The 22,985-nt window shown below is 41.3% G+C and overlaps 1 protein-coding gene across 2 annotated transcripts in view; it reads left to right on the top strand.

Moving 5' to 3' along the window:
• Nucleotides 1–22,985, top strand: part of LOC126109690 (protein disulfide-isomerase A5) — a 177,111-nt gene that overhangs the window by 1,946 nt on the left and 152,180 nt on the right. For both annotated transcript variants that reach the window (XM_049914747.1, XM_049914746.1), the window contains exon 2: nucleotides 21,358–21,593. In XM_049914747.1, coding sequence (XP_049770704.1) covers nucleotides 21,358–21,593 — 236 coding nt within the window. The remainder of the gene's footprint in view (nucleotides 1–21,357; nucleotides 21,594–22,985) is intronic.

The following is a 22,985-nucleotide window of genomic DNA, read 5'->3' as shown; positions in this document are numbered from 1 at the left end:
TTGAGTTCGGCTACTTATGCAATAAGGGTCATTGCAAATTTTGGTGATAAACATCTTAGTAAATTAGCTTACTACGCCTATTTTCACTCGTTGCTTTCATACGGCATCATATTTTGGGGTAATTCATCACTGAGGAATAAAGTATTTATTGCACAAAAGCGTGTAATCAGAATAATAGCTGGAGTCCACCCAAGATCATCCTGCAGACATTTATTTAAGGATCTAGGGATATTCACACTAGCTTCTCAGTATATATACTCTCTTATGAAATTTGTTATTAACAACCAAACCCAATTCAAAAGTAATAGCAGTGTGCATAACTACAATACTAGGAGAAAGGATGATCTTCACTATTTAAGATTAAATCTAACTTTGGCACAGAAAGGGGTGAATTATACTGGCACTAAAGTCTTTGGTCACTTACCAAATAGTATCAAAAGTCTGACAGATAACCAACAAGTATTTAAGAAGAAATTAAAAGAATTTCTGAATGACAACTCCTTCTACTCCATAGAGGAATTTTTAGATATAAATTTAAAAAAATTAAAAAAATAAAAAATAAAAAAACACCAAAAATGAAAAAGTTGTTATATTAACTTAAGTATGTTGTTAAATTAACTTAATTATGTCATGTATTGAAAAATTTGACTCGTTCCACATCATTACGAAATATCGTATTCATGATCCATGGAACTAGTATTAATCTAATCTAATCAGGAGAATGACTGCAGTGTAGATATTGTCATGGGATATTTTTATAAAAGTGTTACAGTGTGATCATGTAATGTGTATTTTAATGTGACAGGGCACTATTGTTATCCAGTTTCACTATAACCACTAATCTGAGTCGTCTAAAGTTATCTATGGTTGTATAATATAAATTACTTATGGATAACATTTTAACTACTTCTTTAAACAGATATATTTTAATAATCTTTTTCATCTTGTTGGGCAATTCAGTATAAAGTTTTATTCCCTGATAGAAAGGGCGGTTTTGAATTTTTTCTGTTTCTCCACGGTAATCCCAAACTGGCTCTTGTTCTATAGCTATGTGTAGACCAATTAGTGAAACACTTAGGATTCTTTTCCCTGATATGCACAACAGATTCGTAGATGTGCTCACTTGGTGCAGTAAAGATGTACCGTTTTTAACAGTTCTTTATAGTAAGCCAGGCAACTTTTTCTAGTTGTTATTCTTACAGACCTTTTCTGCAGTTTAAAAGCGATCCCCATGTTTTGGGTCTTTGACAACTAGGAAAGAATCCAATAGCTGAGAACTGAGTGTATGTGAGAATAATATGTCACAACAAGACATTAGCTGTCACAAACTGATGATAGAACCCAAGAGAAAAATATCCTCATAACTTTCTTTTTGCCAGTATCTTATTGTGTCATTCCATGCTAATTGGCAATCAGGATTGATCCCTTAAAATTTTGTGTTTGTTACAGTCTTGTACAGTGTTGTAATTCTGTCAGAGACAGCAAAGGACTTGGAAGAGCAGTTGAACGGAATGGATGGTGTCTTGAAGGGAGGATATAAGATGAACATCAACAAAAGCAAAACGAGGATAATGGAATGTAGTCGAATTAAGTCGGGTGATGTTGAGGGTATTAGATTAGGAAATGAGACACTTAAAGTAGTAAAGGAGTTTTGCTATTTGGGGAGCAAAATAACTGATGATGGTCGAAGTAGAGAGGATATGAAATGTAGACTGGCAATGGCAAGGAAAGCATTTCTGAAGAAGAGAAATTTGTTAACATCGAGTATAGATTTAAGTGTCAGGAAGTCATTTCTGAAAGTATTTGTATGGAGTGTAGCCATGTATGGAAGTGAAACATGGACGATAAATAGTTTGGACAAGAAGAGAATAGAAGCTTTCGAAATGTGGTGCTACAGAAGAATGCTGAAGATTAGATGGGTAGATCGCATAACTAATGAGGAGGTACTGAATAGGATTGGGGAGAAGAGGAGTTTGTGGCACAACTTGACCAGAAGAAGGGATCGTTTGGTAGGGCATGTTCTGAGGCATCAAGGGATCACCAATTTAGTATTGGAGGGCAGCGTGGAGGGTAAAAATCGTAGGGGGAGACCAAGAGATGAATACACTAAGCAGATTCAGAAGGATGTAGGTTGCAGTAGGTACTGGGAGATGAAGAAGCTTGCACAGGATAGAGTAGCATGGAGAGCTGCATCAAACCAGTCTCAGGACTGAAGACCACAACAACAACAGTCTACAGATTTTCATGTGTACATAATGTGACAGAATTGTTATCCCTCTTAGTGCTAGAGCGCACACTGTTTGTTTTCTTCATTTTCAATGTTAATTTATTGCATACTGCATAACTGTAAACAGCCATAAGAGTTTCATTTGCTTCCTGTAATAGAGGTTATGGTATTTTATCAGTGAGTGTGATGCTGTTGCCATCACAAAAGAGAACTTCATTGCCATCACAAAAGAGAACTTCGTTGCCATCACAAAAGAGAACTTTTTTCCATGTCTTGTATTGTCTGTAAAGTCTTTGATTTATATGGAAAATAGAATTGGGTTAATGTTATATATAGACCCCCCCCCCCCCTTGCATTTTTTAGTGTGGCACAGCTGTAAACATTAGCCTACACTACTGGTCAATTTGTTACCACAATCTTCATTTGGCTTTCATATTTTTTGGGTTTTACCAGCTCTCGAACAAATGCCAACCCTTTAACCTTAACTAGATCTCGAGGTGTTGGGGAAGGGGGCTGTCCAATCTCGCACCTTAACTGTGAATTGAACCCAAATCACTACCTTGAGGAACACCTGTGTTATTCATGTCTGTCACTTGCTGTACTAGAAAAATTGTCTTCAGAAGATATGTGAACTAGCTCTCCCTTTTGCACCCTGCTTTCGAGGTAACATTGGAACCACTCATTTGCTATTCCTCGTAGCCTACATCTAATGGTAACTTGATTAGTAGTATCAGCATCATAAGCTGTAAACAAGGCTAAGAATATGCACGTAACAGTCATCCTTGCCATGAGCTTCAAGTATCATTGTTGTGAGCACTATAAATGCAGGTATTGTACTTCTCCTACTTAGTAAGCCAAACTGTACGTTATTAAGAATGTTGTATCTATTCGTGTAACTCATTAGTCTAGTGTTCGTGATTGATTCAATTGTCTTTAATTAGTAAGGATACCTTGGGTGTGCTTTAGGTACAGTACTCTAGGTAAATAACTGAACTAAAGGACTCATTTATTAATGGGGCTTGTACGCTTTTTGTGCATACCTTCAGAACAGAGACTGGAATGTTATCTATGTAGTGCACTCCTTATACTTTTTTTTATATGTGGGATAGTAACCAAAGACCTATATATTGGGTTAGTGCTTATGCAAAGAACTAAAAATTTTAGTGTGTGGAAGGACCTTCTAATACTGACAGTTACCCATCCATTTTCCTTAGCTGCTGCTGCTGCTGCTGCTGCTGCTGCTGATGATGATGAAATGGATACTTTCAGAAATGCCTCCTCAAGGCAGCAAATTCATTTTAAGTTTTAAATAGTAATGAAACAGTAAATTGTGTGAAATTACCATATTGAAAATTTAGCTGTTATCATCGTGGGGATAAGCAAACTTTAAATGTTGTGAATTCCGAAGACTGTACTTAAAATGTTGTGCTAAACTTGGATTATGTTATTAGTATAAGTATATGGAAAATTTATCTAATGCAGTTCACTCATCATTGAATCACATTAATGAAACTCTGCAGTGTCATACTTTGGGATAAGAAGCCTTTTGGTCACTAAGTTGGTAAGCAAGAAACCTGAGTTTTCTGAGAAAATCCTGGCATTTGGCTTTCATCTGGCCTTCTTAGGTGCCAATGTCTCAGGACTAAGAGGATGAGAACACAAATGACAGTGCTTTTTTTCAAAATACTGCACATACCAGTGTGTTTGTGATGTGTGCTTATTTCTTTGATGGAAATTTGGGGGTTACAGATGCATCAGATTCCACCTGTCTGCTTTGACCCGTGACGTCACCAATGTGGTGGAAGTGACCATTCTCAACATCCCCAGTATGGCACCAATGACGTCATTACATAAACATATAGATATAAAAACAACAAACACATGTCCCTCTAAAAATATAATCAAACTAACGGGATCAGTGTGGGAAACTGGGGGTTTTTGGTTGGGGACAAACTAAATATAAACATATAAAAGCACACACCACGATCCCATACCACACAAAACGACGACAGAAACACAACACAAAATTCCCACGTTCTGCTACACTCACAATGTCCGTAGGAATCGGCCACCTTCCTCTACCTACATAGCTCAACCGCAGTTGTCGATATCACAAAATAAAAAACGACAACACCCAAAAATTATAATCAGACGGCAACTATCGATACCATGAAACCAACACAAAAAAACAACAAAAGCTGGAATCCGACACTTCCCTTGACCTATATAGGTCAACTACAACCGATGATACCAAAACACACAGGGCTACGACAACTTGGAATTGGACACTTCACTCGGACCTATATAGGTCAACAACAGCTCACGATACCAAAACGCACCTACAACTACAAAAATTGGAATCGGATACTTCCCTTAAGTTACATAAATCAACCACAGGTGACAGTACCAAAGCGTCAAACACCTACACTTGTGATAAATAACACGAAACCGACAACACATGAAAAACCCCACAAAACATCAAAACAGACGAACAATAGACCCAAAAATAGACTACTTAACATGAAAACATTCCAGTGCTACATACTAGGTCAGCTACCCCAATCAGACTCAGCCACAGCCTCAAACCCAGCCCCCTCCCCTTTCCACACCCACACACAAACAAATAAACCACAACCAAAAAAAACTCCCAGCACACACACGAGCTACCAACCACAACCCCTCTCCTCCTCCTCCCCAATCTTCACCCCCCCCCCAAAGAAAAAAAACAAACGCAGCCAACAAATAAAAACCAGAAAATAAATGTAACTCAATCACACACTACAACTCAAAAACAACTGCAACAAAACGGATCCTCGGCAACATAATCATAAGGCAACCCACCCGACCCACCTAAATCCACAAACATTGCCAACAACCTGCACACCCCTGACCACATACAAAAACCCCCAGTTAACCATCCTTTGCCTATACATTTTACCAACAGCCCTAAAAAAAAAAAAAAAAAAAAAACCACGCGAGAAAAGAAATACTGCCCAGGGACGCTCTTCCGCCAGCAATAATCATCTATATGAGATTGCAGGTCGGAAGACTGTTTCTTCCCCTCCCTGCGACTGAGTTAACTGCCCTGAAAAAGCCGTCTATCGTATTAGTACATGCTGCAGTTTTGTAATTCTTGAACTGTAAACTATGATTTACAACTAAATGATCATAATCCCTCTTTCCCAACCCCTTACATGACAAAAAAGCATCTGACACTACCGTACGCTCCTCCTCTATATACACTTCAATTAACCCCACCAATTCTCTCTTCGTACGCCCCTCCAAAATCCTGAAAACACAATCTGCGTATCCACCTCCCGAAATTAAAAACCTGCCCACACCCATAAACCGACCAAAGACTTACCCCTCCCATATTTTCTCTTCCCAAACTGCGATTCATCTGTCTCGGCCACCACACCCGGCCCACCCAACTTACCCGTATACTTCACATATTCTGAACACACTTCCCTACAGAAAGAAAACTAATCTAAAATTGTCCTCTCACTCTCACCAGCCTCATGCACGGATGGGGGATCAATAACAAAAATAATAAGTCCTCAAAACAATTTCTCTCATGGCCAACCTGGATTTCTCGAACCAGGTATCGCGTCTAATGGAGCGCCACAGGTTATGCCTTCGGCACCACCACGTTTAACAGTCCCCGGTCCGAGACGCCGGAATTTTCACTGACCACATATTCTCTTTACGGGCACTGCATTTGACTATTTCAGGCAGCAGTCCAAACGTCTGCAAAAATTTTATGAGGGATATCACGTCCTCCCTCATCTCAGCACACAACCGTGAAATGTTAAATTCCATTCTCATATCCACATCTAACAAAAAAAGCCACAAAATAAACACCTTACTGCACGACAAACGGCAAACCGATAACACCAATTGACACTGCAATTACATAAACGAACAAACAAAAATTGATAACTTACTGAAACTAAATTCTGTTCTTCAATCACAGGCAATACAAATTACTTCATACTGCTACAGACAACGCTCAAAGGAATCCGGTACACCACGTAATATTCGGACTGTACATACACCACCACAGGACACCACCGACTGCGACGAGACGAAATCTACAAACACGACCGACTCGTTAACTAAACTCTGCGCCGTCATGACATCGCACACCTCGACACCCGTATGTCACGGGTCAAAGCCGACGGGTAGGATCAGACGCGTCTGTTGACCCGAAATTTGCATATTGTATTAAAAGTATGTGCATTGATCTCGGATTTGCCTTTGTGATGTTCTCACATTTTTTGTTATTTTATTATTTATTGAGATTTTCCCCTATACTAAGGTTTTTCTCCAAGATAACAAATACCCGGAAATTATTACATCTGTCACATAAAATATTAATTTATCTCCTTAGGATATCCGATCTTGCATATCTTCTTCCTGTGCACCAGATCTTCTTGTTGTTAACTGTACATTCTGGAGCCAGGTGGTCATAGGGCGTCCTCTTCTCTTCTTTCCCTCCGGTTCCCATTCCGGGATCATTTTTGGAATTCTGTCTTCCTCCATTCTTCTTACATGCCTGTACCCTTGTAACTTCCTTCTATCCACCACATCACGTATTCTTTCTCTTACTTCCGTTTTCTTTATTTTTTGTCGTTTCTCACTTTTCTCTTTCCTAGCAATTCTTGCTGAACTTCTCCAGAAGTCCATTTCTACTGCTTGCAGTTTTTCTTTCTTTCTTTCTTTCTTTCTTTCTTTCTTTCTTTCTTTCTTTCTTTCTTTCTTTCTTTTTTTTTTTTTTTTTTTTTCCCCTCCAGATTAGTAGTTCACGTCTTCACCCCATACATATCTATTATCTATAGTATCAATTTATACATGATGTCTTTGGTTCAGTTTATTATATTTCTGCCCCACAAGACGGAATCGAGCATCACCGTGACCTTCCTTCCACCGCTAATTCTTTTACAAATTTCTGCCTCTGATTTTCCCATCATCCTTTAAATGTATCCCAAATAACAGAAAGTATTGACCACCTTAATTTTCTTTCCCACTGTGTATGTCATCTGAATCATTAGTGAGGTATTCTGTTTTCTGGTAATTAATCTTCAATCCCCAGTTTCTGCATTCCATTGTGAATTGGTTACATATACAATTGGCATTCTCCCTGTCTTGTGTTGTCAGTACTTGATCCATCAGCAAATAGTAGGTGATGTAAATAAACTCCACCTTTAATTTCTAGCCCCATCTCATTGCGTTTACGAGACCGTGTCTTGAGACTAATGTCTGTATAGATTTTAAATAATGTTAATGACATGGGGCAGCCTTGTAACAGACTCTTGCTTGTTCTTAAATTTCTGTGAAAGTGTACTACCAATTTTCACTTGATATATGTTATCTTTATGTATTTCTTGTATTATTTTAATTGAAGGACCCTTTTTTTGCCATATGTAATGTTTTGTTTACAACATAATCAGATTTGTTGTTTCCTCAAACATCCACAGTATGTACCTGGTCTATCTCTCTGAGATCAGTTTGTAGCAGTATGCCGTATCCCTCTTCTGTCTGACCCCCTCTCCATTTCTGCGTATATAGTCACTGCACATCCTCAGTCGTTCCCACGATTCCTTCCCTCAGTAGATACTTTTGTAAAGGGAACTTCACAGCAAACATAAACATAGCCAAAGCCTTGCAGACAAACAAAAATTACGCGAAGCGAAATGTAGTGTGAAGAGAGCTATGCGAGAGGCGTTCAATGAATTCGAAAGTAGAGTTCTATGTACTGACTTGGCAGAAAATCCTAAGAAATTTTGGTCTTATGTCAAAGCGGTAGGTGGATCAAAACAAAATGTCCAGACACTCTGTGACCAAAATGGTACTGAAACAGAGGATGACAGACTAAAGGCCGAGATACTAAATGTCTTTTTCCAAAGTTGTTTCATAGAGGAAGATTGCACTGTAGTTCCTTTTCTAGATTGTCGCACAGATGACAAAATGGTAGATATCGAAATAGACGACAGAGGAATAGAGAAACAATTAAAATCGCTCAAAAGAGGAAAGGCCTCTGGACCTGATGGGATACCAGTTCAATTTTACACAGAGTACACGAAGGAACTTGCCCCCCTTCTTGCAGCGGTGTACCGTAGGTCTCTAGAAGAGCGTAGCGTTCCAAAGGATTGGAAAAGGGCACAGGTCATCCCCGTTTTCAAGAAGGGACGTCAAACAGATGTGCAGAACTATAGACCTATATCTCTAACGTCGATCAGTTGTAGAATTTTGGAACACGTATTGTGTTCGAGTATAATGAATTTTCTGGAGACTAGAAATCTACTCTGTAGGAATCAGCATGGGTTTCGAAAAAGACGGTCATGTGAAACCAAGCTCGCGCTATTCGTCCACGAGACTCAGAGGGCCATAGACATGGGTTCACAGGTAGATGCCGTGTTTCTTGACTTCCGCAAGGCGTTCGATACAGTTCCCCACAGTCGTTTAATGAACAAAGTAAGAGCATATGGACTATCAGACCAATTGTGTGATTGGATTGAGGAGTTCCTAGATAACAGGACGCAGCATGTTATTCTCAATGGAGAGAAGTCTTCCAAAGTAAGAGTAATTTCAGGTGTGCCGCAGGGGAGTGTCATAGGACCGTTGCTATTCACAATATACATAAATGACCTGGTGGATGACATCGGAAGTTCACTGAGGCTTTTTGCAGATGATGCTGTGGTGTATCGAGAGGTTGTAACAATGGAAAATTGTACTGAAATGCAGGAGGATCTGCAGCGAATTGACGCATGGTGCAGGGAATGGCAACTGAATCTCAATGTAGACAAGTGTAATGTGCTGCGAATGCACAGAAAGATAGATCCTTTATCATTTAGCTACAAAATAGCAGGTCAGCAACTGTAAGCAGTTAATACCATAAATTATCTGGGAGTACGCATTAGGAGTGATTTAAAATGGAATGATCATATAATGTTGATTGTCGGTAAAGCAGATGCCAGACTGAGATTCATTGGAAGAATCCTAAGGAAATGCAATCCGAAAACAAAGGAAGTAGGTTACAGTACGCTTGTTCGCCCACTGCTTGAATACTGCTCAGCAGTGTGGGATCCGTACCAGATAGGGTTGATACAAGACATAGAGAAGATCCAACGGAGAGCAGCGCGCTTCGTTACAGGATCATTTAGTAATCGCGAAAGCGTTACGGAGATGATAGATAAACTCCAGTGGAAGACTCTGCAGGAGAGACGCTCAGTAGCTCGGTACGGGCTTTTGTCAAAGTTTCGAGAACATACCTTCACCGAAGAGTCAAGCAGTATATTGCTCCCTCCTACGTATATCTCGCGAAGAGACCATGAGGATAAAATCAGAGAGATTAGAGCCCACACAGAGGCATACCGACAATCCTTCTTTCCACGAACAATACGAGACTGGAATAGAAGGGAGAACCGATAGAGGTACTGAAGGTACCCTCCGCCACACACCGTCAGGTGGCTTGCGGAGTATGGATGTAGATGTAGATGTAGATGTAGATGTAGATGTAGATTGTTCCAGTGATGATGTAATGTATTAAAATGTGCACTACGAGATTGTCTCATCTTGTTCAGATGTGCCTCCACAGAGATGTGTTTTCTTGTACTCCTATCAACACTTCTTAATGTCAGCTATCTCTCCAGCTGGTCTATGTTAGCCTTCTGTAGCACCACATCTCCTGGGCTTCCCTCTCGTTTTCGTACTGTCCGAGTTTCGCATCCGTATAGGGCGACGCTCTGAGGAGCACTTTCGTGATATGCATCGTTATTTCCAGACTAATATAACAACAAAAACAATCAATTAATGATAAAATCATTTAATTGGATAGATGAAAAATCTACTCGACGAGCAGCGGCAGAACTCGCGCGTAAGACTGTTGCGATTGGCGAGCTTTCGGAGCCAGTGGCTCCTTCTTCGGGCAGAAGTGTTGAAGGGGAAGGAAGAAGGGTGAAGGAAAAGGGGTAAATTTTGGGAAAGTCACCCAGAACTGCGGGTGAGGGGAGACTTACGGTACAAGATGAGAAGGAAAGATTGATTGTTGGCGACTGCATTGTTTATTCTTGCGAGTGAGTAACTTCTTTCTCATATTGAATGCAGTTTTGGCTGCTGTATTGCACTTACCATTTCTTTCTGCTTTCTGCCGTCCCTTGTGATCTTTCATCCCAAACAGGCAAATTTCTTTATCACTTCTAGTTCCTGTCTACCAGTTATTATTCTTACAGGTTTGTACTCTTCTTCAGCACTGCATGCAGTCACCTCGTCTTTCGCTCACGTATTCTCGTACCGTACTTATTGGGCCTGACAAAAATGCACTCACCAGTACAGAGGTGAGGAGTAGATTGAGTGAAACTGTAACACATACAATATTAGTTCACTTTATCACAATATAGGTATGCACACGTATTTAACTTTGAACTATCCATTTCCACAATGATGTTCAGAGTATTTAACACTGTCTCTGAATATTAAAGTATCACTCGATACGTGTGAATTCGCGAGACTCTTCACTCGAGGTGTGAGTGACGTAATGTTCTCGTTAAACTTCTGCCGAAGGCATTTACTACACTGCTGGGCTATCTGAGACGACACTGTGATCTCAATTGGTGGCTGTGAACTGGGGTGAGAATTCCTCTGCTCGGCTTTAGCTAGATCTCCGATCGTGTTAGCGTTGCGGAGCTCTGGGAGGCAACTGTTGCCCATTCGTCAGTGCAGCCTCCGATGACTAAACTCTGCTGTCATTTTGTTGTGAGTTGCCGAGCTCATTTTCTTCTCGGAATTATCGTTAAGACGATTGTCGATGCGTGTGATATTAGGCTTGAGGTTCGGTGCTGCTGACATTTTATAGCAGTATAGGAACCGTTGTGCATTTCCAGAAGTCATTTGGTATCTCCCTTGTTTTACAGATAGACCTAATCAGTTTCAGTATAACCATTATCGTGCCGCTACCAACATTCTCAGTTAGTTCTGCAGGAATTTCCTCAGTATCCATTATTTTGTTCTCCCGAAGACCTTTAGGAGCTTTCTCAAATTCTTCTTGCAGAATGTCATCTCCTTTGTCATCTTCATATACTTCCTTTCCTATTACATCCTCTGATAAAGGCATTCTGTCATGCAATTCCTAGTTTTATTCTTTCCTTCCCTTCACCGTGTCCTCACTGACAGTATTTTTCCCTCTTTGTCTTCTGCTGTATCTGAGATTGATGTTATCTGTTTGTTACAAAATTTATTTCTGATGTGCCGAGGATATCTATTTCCGGTCATTCCATTTCAAGTTTTAAGTCTTATAGTTTGCTGCACTGCAGCAGTCTTCTCACATTTCAGGTGATTATTTTAAAATTGGGATCATTTTCCTTCACTTCGTCTGTATCTTTTGTAGTACCCACCGAGAGCTCCGACTGGTGAATTATTTAATCTCTGGAAAATTTTACAAAATATACTAACACAGTTTACTGCCAATGTGTGGAATACGTGTGGATCCTTAATGTGCTAATTTCCCTTTGCCTTACACGTTCTATATAATTGGTTATCAATCGGTTCTTCTACTTTCGGAAATTGTTTCCCGTTCCCTGGGCAAGAGGATGTCCTGCCCAGCAAATGCCGGAGTGCGACTTATCTCCATCGTCCTTCAGTCCCTGTCTGCCTCAGCTGTCACACACAGTCGCGTTGCCCCCGTCTACCTCGGGGAGACGTAGATAAGGAATTTCCCTCCGTCCGCTCTAGGCCCTTAAAGGGTTTTCCTAGATCCCTCGAGTACTGTAGAGCAGTATCCGGTATAAATAAATAAAATATATTGCAACAATTTTGTGAAGAGTACAGACCAGCTACTCACCATGCAAAGGAGATGATGTGTCTCAGACAGGCACAACATAATGACTGCTATATATTTTAGCTTTTGGACTTTAATTCTGAATAGATTGGATAATTTCTAACATTATTCTTACCTACCCAACTATTACTATTATAGTAATGGAAATTTCTGGGTGGAACAATAAGTAAAATAAGGAAAAGGCAACCACCCACCTACAGCAAACTGATGTGTGGTGCATAAACCCATGTAACAGAAAACAGCCTCTTCTACTATCTGCTCTAACCCCACGGAACTACTTTTGTGTTGTGTATATGATGAGTACTTCATTCTGTTTCGTATGTCTGTGCTGCATCTATTATTATTATCATTATTACTTCTCGGTGTTACAAAAATTAAATATTATATCAGAATGGGCAGAATGTCAGTATTTGGTTCTTCACATCTGCCTCGCTCTTGTAGCTTGTGTGATTTCTGAGGTTAATCGTTTAAAAGAAAGTGATAAATAATGAGCAGGTGACGCTTTAAGTTTGATAAATGGCAGGATGTCACTTACAGTTCTGTTTTTGCCAATGTTCCTGTAATGTTGGTAGTGTTAGTGAAGCAGGAAACACTAGATTTATGGGACTGAAGGTAAATGGGAAAAAAATTGTCAAAGACACACATCTGTGAACTCCTGCAGAAGCTAAATGCAGCCAACTTTCCTCAGCGGTGGAGTACCCGTCAGTCGGCACCGTGCCACTGCTGTTGCGGTCTTCAGCTCCCTGCACCAGTTGCTTTGTCTCTGCTCATTCCCAGGTCCACAGATTCTGTTGTCAAGCTGTGGCATCCGTGTACAGTTTTTACCCCCCCCCCCCCCCCCCCCCCCCCACTTCCCTCCGTTACCAAGTTATCTACTACTACATACTTCAGGTTTGTCAACTCTCAGCCGAGTTGTATTGTAGAGCTCTTATCTACCTGCTTCGATTCGCTGCTCTTCGTAAGTTGTGCGATATACCCGTCTAGTCTCCGGCATTCTTCTGTAGCGCCTCATTTCGAAAGGTTCTCGGCTGTCCCATTTATTGTGCACATTTAGTTTTCGTACGAGGCTGCACTCTGGACGATTACTTTTGGAAAAGACTGCTTAACTCTTAAAGGAGTATTTGTTGTTAGTACATCTCTCTTTTTCAGGTTGTTTTGTTGCTTGTATTTTATATGGCAACAGATTAGTCCATTACAGACTACATTCTGAGGGCAGTGGCTGATAATTAAGATAGTAAAGGTTCTATCCATCCGGTATCTGTTTTGGTGGTTAAACCGTCACCACGTGGAAGGCCCCATTTTATGTAGCTATTTTTAATGGCAGCCATTGGTAATTTGTTGCAGTTGCATATGGCTGGCCACGAACGTAGGTTGCAACTTGCAGGTAGAAGGAGAACCGTACACATTCTGCATTCTGACATCGAAATTTACGTAGGCTTCGTACTGTCGAGTCGGGCAGACGGTTTCCTTTGGACACGACTGCAACATTATGTGATTGATTCGCAATAAGAAGCTTACGTGATGTTCTACCACTTAATGCAGAGCATTTACTGTCCTCCTTACACTTACAAGTTGTAACATAAACTCGCATGCCACTAAAAGAAATTATCACCCGTTGCCACTAAAAACGGCTATATAAAAGAGACCTTCCTCCCGACAGTGATAGTTTAACTGTCAAAGTGAATAATGGATGAAATAAACATTTTGGAAGTGGAGCAGAATAATATGTTTCCCCATTTTTCCAGTTTTAATATGAAACAGTAGTCCTAACAGAGTGCATGACAGATGGCACTGTTATATAGAATACAAGTGGTTGTAGTGTGAAAAGCTTTCCTGAGAAGGAGAATGTGCGACACGGAGGTCGTGCTCACTCCCTTCGTAACTACTGCATTCTCTTAACTACTGCATTCTTTTCACATCTTTCGATGCTTTGTAACTGCAGTCTGGTTACTATACAACTTGTGGACAACTTTTTGCTCGCAATATTTTATCTCCCCTACCTTCGGAATTTCCGAGTGTGTATTCCGGTCGAAGTTGTCAAAAGCATTCCTCTAAATCTAGAAATGCTATAAATGTGGTTTCCCTTTCTTCGGCATATCTTGTAAGAGAAGCTGTGGAGTCAGTATCGTACATTCTGACATTTCTTCAAAGTCCGGATTGATCTTTGCTGAGACTGTATTCTACCAGTCTTGTAACTTTTCTGTAAATAATTTGTGTCAGTATTTTGCAACTGTGACTTATTAAATTGACAGTTCAATGGCAAACATGTGCCAGCATACACCTACCTCGGAACTGGAATTCTTAAATTCTTCCCAAAGTGAGAGAATATCTGGTACATCTCCTGAGGGAATGTTCTCTGGTCCAGGAGTCTTGCTTTCACTTAGGACTTTGTGTCGAATTATATTGCATAGGTTAATACATTGGAAATTTCAGTTCAGGGACAAGGAATACTCATCACTCGGATGGAAGCAGTAGGAATCCCACACGTTGTCGACTTCGTGTAGATCTGTAAAAAGGCAATTCCAGCATCCCGAGACTGTCGTCGCAGTATGTCTGCTCGATTATTAAATTTGTTGTCGGCACCGCAAATGAAACTCCGGCATCTGTCTGCTAAATGGGAGACACATCCTCTCGTATTGTAAAAAAAAAAAAAAAAAAGACTGTCGCACTATGCGGTGCCCATTTTCGCTAAGCTTCAGCTAGAGTGCTGGCAGTCAGTGCCAAAGTGCAGTTTTACAAAGAGTTTTTTCTCGGATAAATCCTATTTTCTGTGGAATAAGTCCATTTCATTCTGTTCCTAATAATTTTAAGTCCACTCGATTATTCGTAATCGGCAGCCACTGCACGAAGATCTCGTCTAGACTTTTCCGTAGATTGCAGCCTTCCGATGTGCCCGTATACATTACTCTGATGTCAACCACAAGTTCTGTTATTCCGTCCTCACGGTCGTTCATCATCTCGGTCAATCTGCCGTATATTCTCTCGCCTGTGTGGGGGGTGGTCATTCATTTTTAATTATGATCTCGAAAAAACAAAGTTACGGAATCGATTTTTTTATTTGCAGGTAGACGTGTCGAGTCCCGGTAATTCTCGTGACACGGTATTGTAGTTCACCTCTAGAGGAGTCGGTGTACCGGTAGCGCGGAGTATCGTGCAATAATTCTTTTCCGGTTGCGGTGGAAATGCAGCTGCCGTGCCCGAATTGGCTGCAACTGCACGATACATGACCGCGTCAGCAGGCTACACTGTGTGTGCCAAACTACAAAATTAATTATATAATTTTATCTTTTTGAGATGACAATTAAAACTTGAGAAATACCCCTAATATGGATCTCCACCTTCCAGTTAATTTTTGTCGCAGTCATATTTATGTCTGCATTCCAGTTCGATCACTGACACATTTACACGTTTTCCAATCTTTCCCGTTAATCTCTGTCGTTCACCCTGCCTGCACTGGTGGGTACCCCATTAGAAGTCCTCGTCTCGAATCTGCTGACACGCACATTTCAAATGTAGAAACTCGATTTTCAGATCTCTTATTTAGCGTACCAGTAGTACTCTGGGCCTCGTTTCACTCTTTTACCTATTTAGTTTGCTGTCCACTTCATTGTACTCGTATGCCCTACATGATAAAAGTCATCGGCCAGTTTTGTTATTTTAGTTTTTGTATATGAAGTTGGTCTGTGGGTATTCTAAAATTGATTTGTTCACCTGCTCTAGAGAAAAACAGCAAAAAGACATAAGCAAAATAACGGGGTCCCAGTACGTTCCTCAGAGGTGTATTTCTTCTCTATTGACACACTCGAAAGTCTTCTCTAGAGCTGTCAAGAAGAGTTTTGACAGTGTAGAATTTCCTCGCCCGACTCTTCTATCGATTCCGAATCTCTCGCTTTCCTGACGAAAGCTATAACACTGTCGTCACATTTCTCTGTCGTCGAGGGTTCCGACTACAGATTGCGTCGGAAACTGACTTGCAGTCTGTGGATTTCAGGCAAAAGGGTAATCCGTACTCGTCGTTTCATTATATACTGTCGTATGCGGCCATCGGTTTGTATTCACATTTGGTGCCTGCTCGTTCCTTCAAAGCATTAAAAGCATTTTCTTTCTGCACTGTCAGTGGTAATATTGGTGAATACTTTTTAGATCGTAGAGACGAGACTATTTTGTTATAGTACCTTTTTTTTTCCAAAATAGAATACCGACACTGTTCCAGTACTGGAAAACAGTTTTCAGTAACAAAAGTGTAGCTATATATTTGCGTCTGCAGCAAGTCGTCAGGTTCAGAGTGTGGGTTGTGCCGGGGACCGAGTGACGGGAGTTCGTGTTCGAGGAAATTCGGTCATCGAGGCGGATGAAGGTGAGTGGAGGACGGCGAGGAGGATTTGCACTCGAAACGTGAAATTGATGTTTAAGTTTATTCCGTATCTCGATTTACAGAGCGACTTTCTCGACTGAGGTGCTTCCGAGCTGAAGTTGAGTCTTTGCAGAGATACAGTGACTGCTTATCGCCGGTCTGTCTGCGAACTGAAATCGTCGCACAATCTGAGATCGGCAGAGCCTCGCGTCTGTCTCGACCCCGGCCCGTAGCTCCGACTCCGATCGCCTCACTTCCACCAACTTCTCTACTGATCGACTTCTCTCTCTCTCTCTCTCTCTCTCTCTCTCTCTCTCTCTCTCTCTCTCTCTCTCTCTCTCTCTCTCCGCACACTAGGCCTACGAGTTTTGTTTTGATTTCTCCTCCGATCCTGCCCGTTCTCGATACGGTACGATGTCGGAGACATTCGCGTCACCTTATCGGCGAACTCGGTTAGTTATTCTTCAGAAATCTTTCGGTGTGTGAGTGGAGGGGATAGGAAGCCTCTCTCTCCCTGTACAACTACAGAGTACATCCTAAACCTCTCGTCGGTTATTCGCGACGTAGCTCAGTTCCCACCGTGAGCCCGTCTCTCTTTCTCTGTTATGGCATTTGCTCTGTCTTACAATTGTTCCCTATATGTTAACTGAGCACCTCACTTCACTTATCGATCCTTTACTGTCTCCAGACTTCACGTCATAAATGTTGTCGGGTAACTTATTTTTAAAAGCCGCCCACGCCTCTCTCTTGCACTCCCGTGGACTGATACTTGTGGCTTCTCCTGCCACACTCGTCCTTTGTCTTTACTTTAGCTAACTTTCACTACTTTTTACAGGACTTGTCTTTTAGCTATGGACGTGACACAGTCACAGACATTATTAATTAAAATGTTTTTTTGCTTATACGGACATAACACTACGTCTTTCAGAATATCGTCTGTCGTAGGGTACAACTTGTGCTGCAAATTTGAGATAACAGTGGAGTCCTATTATACAGCAATGTATGTAAATGTTGTCACAAAAAGTCCGTGCAACCACAACCGCAGACACTTTTTTAAAAATTTGACTTCGGCATCATCTTGTCGAACGTGCAGCACCAGTTGTATCTACCCAGCTGTTATTAAACAGCAGCGACAGCAACCAGGTTGTTACAAAAAGTCAAGATACGGTTTATTTTGTAGCATGTAATTTTTGTTAACACAATTGGAAATCAACAATCCTAAATCAATTTTATTAAAGTAATCACTTACGATCGCAAAATATTTTATTTGGAGTACCTGGTTTCAATCTTTGAGAATATATATATCAAATGCGCTTCATTCACTAGAGCGTATATATGCTCTAGTGAACGAAGCGCATTTGACGGATGATAGTGTGAAATGCGATAGTGGTAGGCCCTTATAAACAATAAAGTCATTTGAATTAATTTTGGATTTGGACTTAAGATTTAAAGCTTTTCTTGCTAACAACACAATTGTTGCATCAGAGAAACCGAATAGAGCCGAGTAGTTTTTGTGCCTTTGTGGAGAAAAGCTATGTTCACAGAGAAAATGCAAATAGCGTCAAAATATTCTTTCATTTCTTTTCTTCTGTTTATTGTTAGTGTCTGTAATTGTGAAAGTAATAAATAGTTTACAGTGAAGTTTAACTGTTTTTTCCTATATTAATAATTCTGTGAGATGGGCTACACCCAGAAACGTACAGGCCCAAAAGTTCCATCTCCATTTCATCTGATGAATTTTTTTCTGTTGCTTATCAGTTGTTTCACCTCTGGCAGTTGCTCAGGTATGTGATAAGTGCCAAGCAGCATTCGAATGTAAAGTCTACATTGAACTGTAGGTCTCCTTACAGCTCATTCCGAAGGCGAGAGGAAGGCGACGGTACGCCGTCCCGGTAATACTGCGCCCAGCACAGCAGCGCCTCGTTCGAATTGATTTTTGGGCTGGGGACAGTTTTACTTTTACCTTTATCGAAGCATATTGTCCACAGGTGCATTTCATTATATTTTTGTATCTGGAATGATTTTGTAAACCTCATTTGCCCATTATTTACGGAAAGTCTTTACAGCTGAAAATCTTTTGCTGTTTGCGTGAACACTGATGCTAAATAACTGCCTCTTATGTCTCTATCGGCATCTTAAATTTTTACGGTGCCGAACATTGTGATCGATTTCATCTAGTATACCTCCACGTTCGAAGCTAACATATTGAACTGTGTATTTATAATCTTCCACTCGCCAATTTTTGTTTCTCACTAGCTCCGTACCTAATTTTACTCCGCTCCCTATCGGTCTCGGTAACGGAGATATCGGTGCGTGTCGAGGACCGGGGTTAGATTCCCGGCAAGGCCGGGGAATTGTCTGTCTGTTTTTTGTCCGGTGGAAAGAGCGGGACGAGACGCACTCGGATTTGTGAGGCTGACTGAGGAGCTACTCGGGCGGTAAGTGGTGGCTCTGAGCTCGACAACAGTGACCCCGTGACCTCCCGTCCCCATCCTAATGACGCTCCGAGGCGGGGTTGCCATTAGGAGTTCTGACATATCGTATTTTGAGGGCAGATTCCCTCCTGTTATTGTTTGGTGAAATATAATCGATCTCATTTTCTGTTTTTCATTTGGGACCCCGTGTTAAATCCTGCGTTTATCAGCTCACTGTGAAATTTGCTTTTGTTTAGCACTTAATAGAAATCTTCTTCCAGTGTGTGGGCCCCTGCTACATAGTCTCGAATTTTCTCACGAAATATCGTACGTTTATTTTTAAAACATTCCGAGTCAATTTAACGGGTAGAATAGCAAACAGTGCTGTGTGTGAATACTTTAAATCCACTAAGTTGCGTTACAGTAGTTATTGCATTAACGAAATGTAAAATATTCTGCACAGTGGAGTGTAAGATACGTGTGAGCTGTAGCTGCAGTAAGAACCTACAGGTAATTGAGATATACGAGGTCTGTTCAAAAAAAATTCCAGAACTCTGGCCACAAAATTTTCCTGCACTCGCCTTTTACTTATTGTGCACGGTCTCCTTCGAAATACTCTCCTCCACAATCGACAGACTGCTCCCCGCAAGCAGTCTCGGTACGCCTCTTGCCGGGTTGTGCGAAATGCCGTCTACGAATTTTCTTTTATCTCGTCTGTTGTTGCAAATCCTCATCCTTTTAACGGGGTTTTCAACTTTCAAAATAAATAATAATAATAAAAAAAATTCCACAGGGGCCAGGTCTGGAGAGTATGGAAGATGAGGCAGCACATCGATTTCCTTTTTTGTGCAGTAGTCACACACCGACAGAGACGAATGTGCAAGTGCGTTATCACGATTCGAGAGCCACAAATTGTCTCGCCACATTTCGGGCAGTTTCCTTCTCACATTTTCGCGCGACACTTCCCGGTAGTACCGACTGTGAACAGTTAGTCCCTGCGTCACAAATTTGTGACGAACTGATCCTCCAAAGTCGAAGAAAACTATCGGCACGGCTTTGACGTCTGACCCGATCTGACGAGCTTCTTTCGGTCTCGGAGAACCTTTTCCGACCCGGTGTCCAGGTTGAACGTAGGTCTCGACATTGTAACCGTATACCCACGTCTCGTTGTCAATTACAGCTCTCTTAAGGAACACCTGGTTCTCATTTGCACGATCCAAAAGCCCTTCACAGATTGTGAAGAAAAGGTCTTTCTGGTCTCGACTCGTGAGGTGTGGGGTGAACTCGGTGGCAACACGGTGTATTCTGAGATGCTGTCTCAGGATTTCGTGACACGATCCAATTGAAATGTTACACACTTCTGCAATCTCTCGGGCAGTCAGTCTTCGGTCGGTACACGGAGAGTCGTCGACTTCCCCGACGTGAGCGTCGTCAGTAGACGTCGGAGGATGAGGAATGAGGATCGTCTTTAACTTCCGTCTGGCCATTTTTAAACCGTGTAAACCATTCGTAACACAGAGTATGGCTTAAGTACTTGTTACTGTAGGCTTCCTGCATCATGTGATGTGTCTCTGTACAGATTTTTTTAGTTTCACACAAAAGTTAATGGAGACGCGTTTCTCCTCCGACTCTGCCGTCTGGAAATTCGCGAACTGTGCGACACGACATTCTACTCGATACGGCGCTGAACGATAACTGACACACGTACAAGAATGAAACTTCCGGCAGTTACGCACTAAACACAGATGTGTGCAGGGATGCCTACACTCCGACACACTGTTGGCACGAAATTACGGATGTTCCAGAATTTTTTGAACAGACCTTGTACATTATTTGTGATGATTAAATGTATTCTGAATTGTTGTATGTACTCTTCAGTAAATGTAGCTAACATTCGTGTCACAATATAACATACATTGGCTTTGCCAACTCTCAACCAAATTATTGTATTTCAACCTAACCGAGACTTTGGACTATGCTAGAGACCAGTCTGTCACCTCAGACGGTGATTCCGAGAGACTGCTTCTTTGTACCTGACTTGTTCTTTGGCTTTGCCAACTCACAACCAAAAGTTAGAACAAAACCACCAATCAAAAGCAAAGAACAGAACGGTGTCAGTTTTAGCAGCAGAGAAACACTGCCGTGTCTGGCCCTTGCACTAGTTTGTACTTTAGCCCGATTTCTTTCCACAATCTGACTTTGTGCTCCGTATCTAACTGTCTCGTTTCTGACTATCTGTATCAGATCGTTTCTGATCTATGTCAGATTCTAAACTGTTTTCCTTCACCCAAAAAAGAAAAAAAGATCACACTCTGTTTCTTTGTAATGCCAAGAAATCTCTTGTACCTTCAGTGTATTGCAGTCATTCTAACCTGAGATCAAATTCTTACACAAATTTATTACTCCTAATTTATTTGTTCCATTATTTCTCAAAATTAATATATTGTGTAAAGGATGATTTATTTAGCTCTTTAGTGGATTTAAGAACCTAGAGATCAATATTGCAAATGTTTCTGGACCTTTACAGATTTTATCGTATTTAGATCAAAAATGTGTCGAAGCAAAATCGAATCGGCAGAAGGCTCCCCTGGTCGAGGAAGTTTCTGACGTCAAGGAGCTGAAGAAACTGCTGCGCACAAAGAACAACGTGCTGGTGTGCTTCGTGAGCTCGTTAAAGCGAGCTGTTCCGACCGTCAAGGTGTTCCGCGAGGCCGCGGGCGCCATCCGCGGGCAGGGCACGATGGTGCTGGTCGACTGTTCGGGGTGAGTAGTCGGTTTATTTTTTACTGTTTTCTGTGTACAGAATTATCAGTGAGCTAGTACTCTGAAACCACTGAACTGTATTACTAACACCCGACTTCAGTTCTGGCAGTGTTAACTGACTTTTCTGTAACACGTTGGAATTACTCGTGATCTTCTCCATAATTTTGTAAGAAAAATTGTTTTGTGTGAACCCATAGCTGACAAAGTATAACAGATCCACAGCCATGCTTTTTTATTTTTTCTTTCTTTATTTGTTTGCTACTTGTTTCATTACTGTAGCCCCATCCTCGAGTGCTCTCGTATAAAAATAAAATGTAAAGAGTGACTCTCACACGAGATAGAATTTTTTGGTGAATTACATTAATATTGCTATATACTATCATTAATTTATGTAATACATGGTAGGACACTAACACTTACAAACCACAAAATGTAATTAATGTTAGAAAACTGGTAAGGTGTTGTTAAAGGAGATAAAACTGCCAAAACAAAGTAATGGTAATAAATAATATGACGTAAATAAAATCCGTAGTTGACGTGGTGTTCAGAACAGAGATTATCCCACAGATATATACCCGATGTAACCGCATAAATCGTAGAGTGCATTTTATACCCGAGCTGAACACCGAGAATAAGACGGGGTGTCCGGGAAGTCGTGCGGTCGACACGGTACGAGGTGCAGCGGGCCGGTGTGTGCAGTAGTGAGAGTGAGATGTTCGTGCAGAGAAACTCTTCCAAATGTCGAAATGCACACAGTCGTCTATCGATTGCAAAACTGAAAAGATTAATTTTTGTCACAACTGGCGGACGTGTAACGTGACACGGGCTGTGGGGTGTGCCTCAACTGTTTGGTTAGCGAGGGGATTGCCGACGAAAGCTAGAGGTCAGAGCTCCACTCTATTTTTCGAGGTTTAAATTCCGGTACTCAGTTTCCCGACTTCACTACAGTCGATCGCCTCCGTTATTCCTTCCGGGAAGGTCGCCGATTGATACCCGATAAGAACTCGAGCTCCACCTCCGGTGACTTTTTACTGTGTGATGTTAAACTGTAAACTTCTTTTGAACTGGTGTAGAAATGCAGTACTTATCTCTGTAGAGCTTTGCAATAACAGCTTCAAAACGAAATGAGCTGTGCTCCCAAATTACATAATTCCACTCGAGGTGGAAATAAAATAGATTACTGTCACAGTCGGCAGTCGTGAGATATTCGGTGCTGCTGTCCGTACTATTTTACTCTGTGCTCGGCTCTCATCTTCTGCGACCTGCCTTCTGTAACGGAGCCTCGTCTGCCCTACATTACCTGTCTGGTTATTCCTTGATGCCCCAGCAAGAAAGGCTCCCGAAGAAGAAGAAGAAGGGTGATGATGATGATGATGATGATGACGATGATGG

This window comes from Schistocerca cancellata, chromosome 12 (assembly GCF_023864275.1).
Source record: "Schistocerca cancellata isolate TAMUIC-IGC-003103 chromosome 12, iqSchCanc2.1, whole genome shotgun sequence".
Taxonomy (NCBI): Eukaryota; Metazoa; Arthropoda; class Insecta; order Orthoptera; family Acrididae; genus Schistocerca; species Schistocerca cancellata.
The sequence above is the reverse complement of the archived record's forward strand: the minus strand, read 5'-3'. Positions and strand labels throughout refer to the sequence as shown.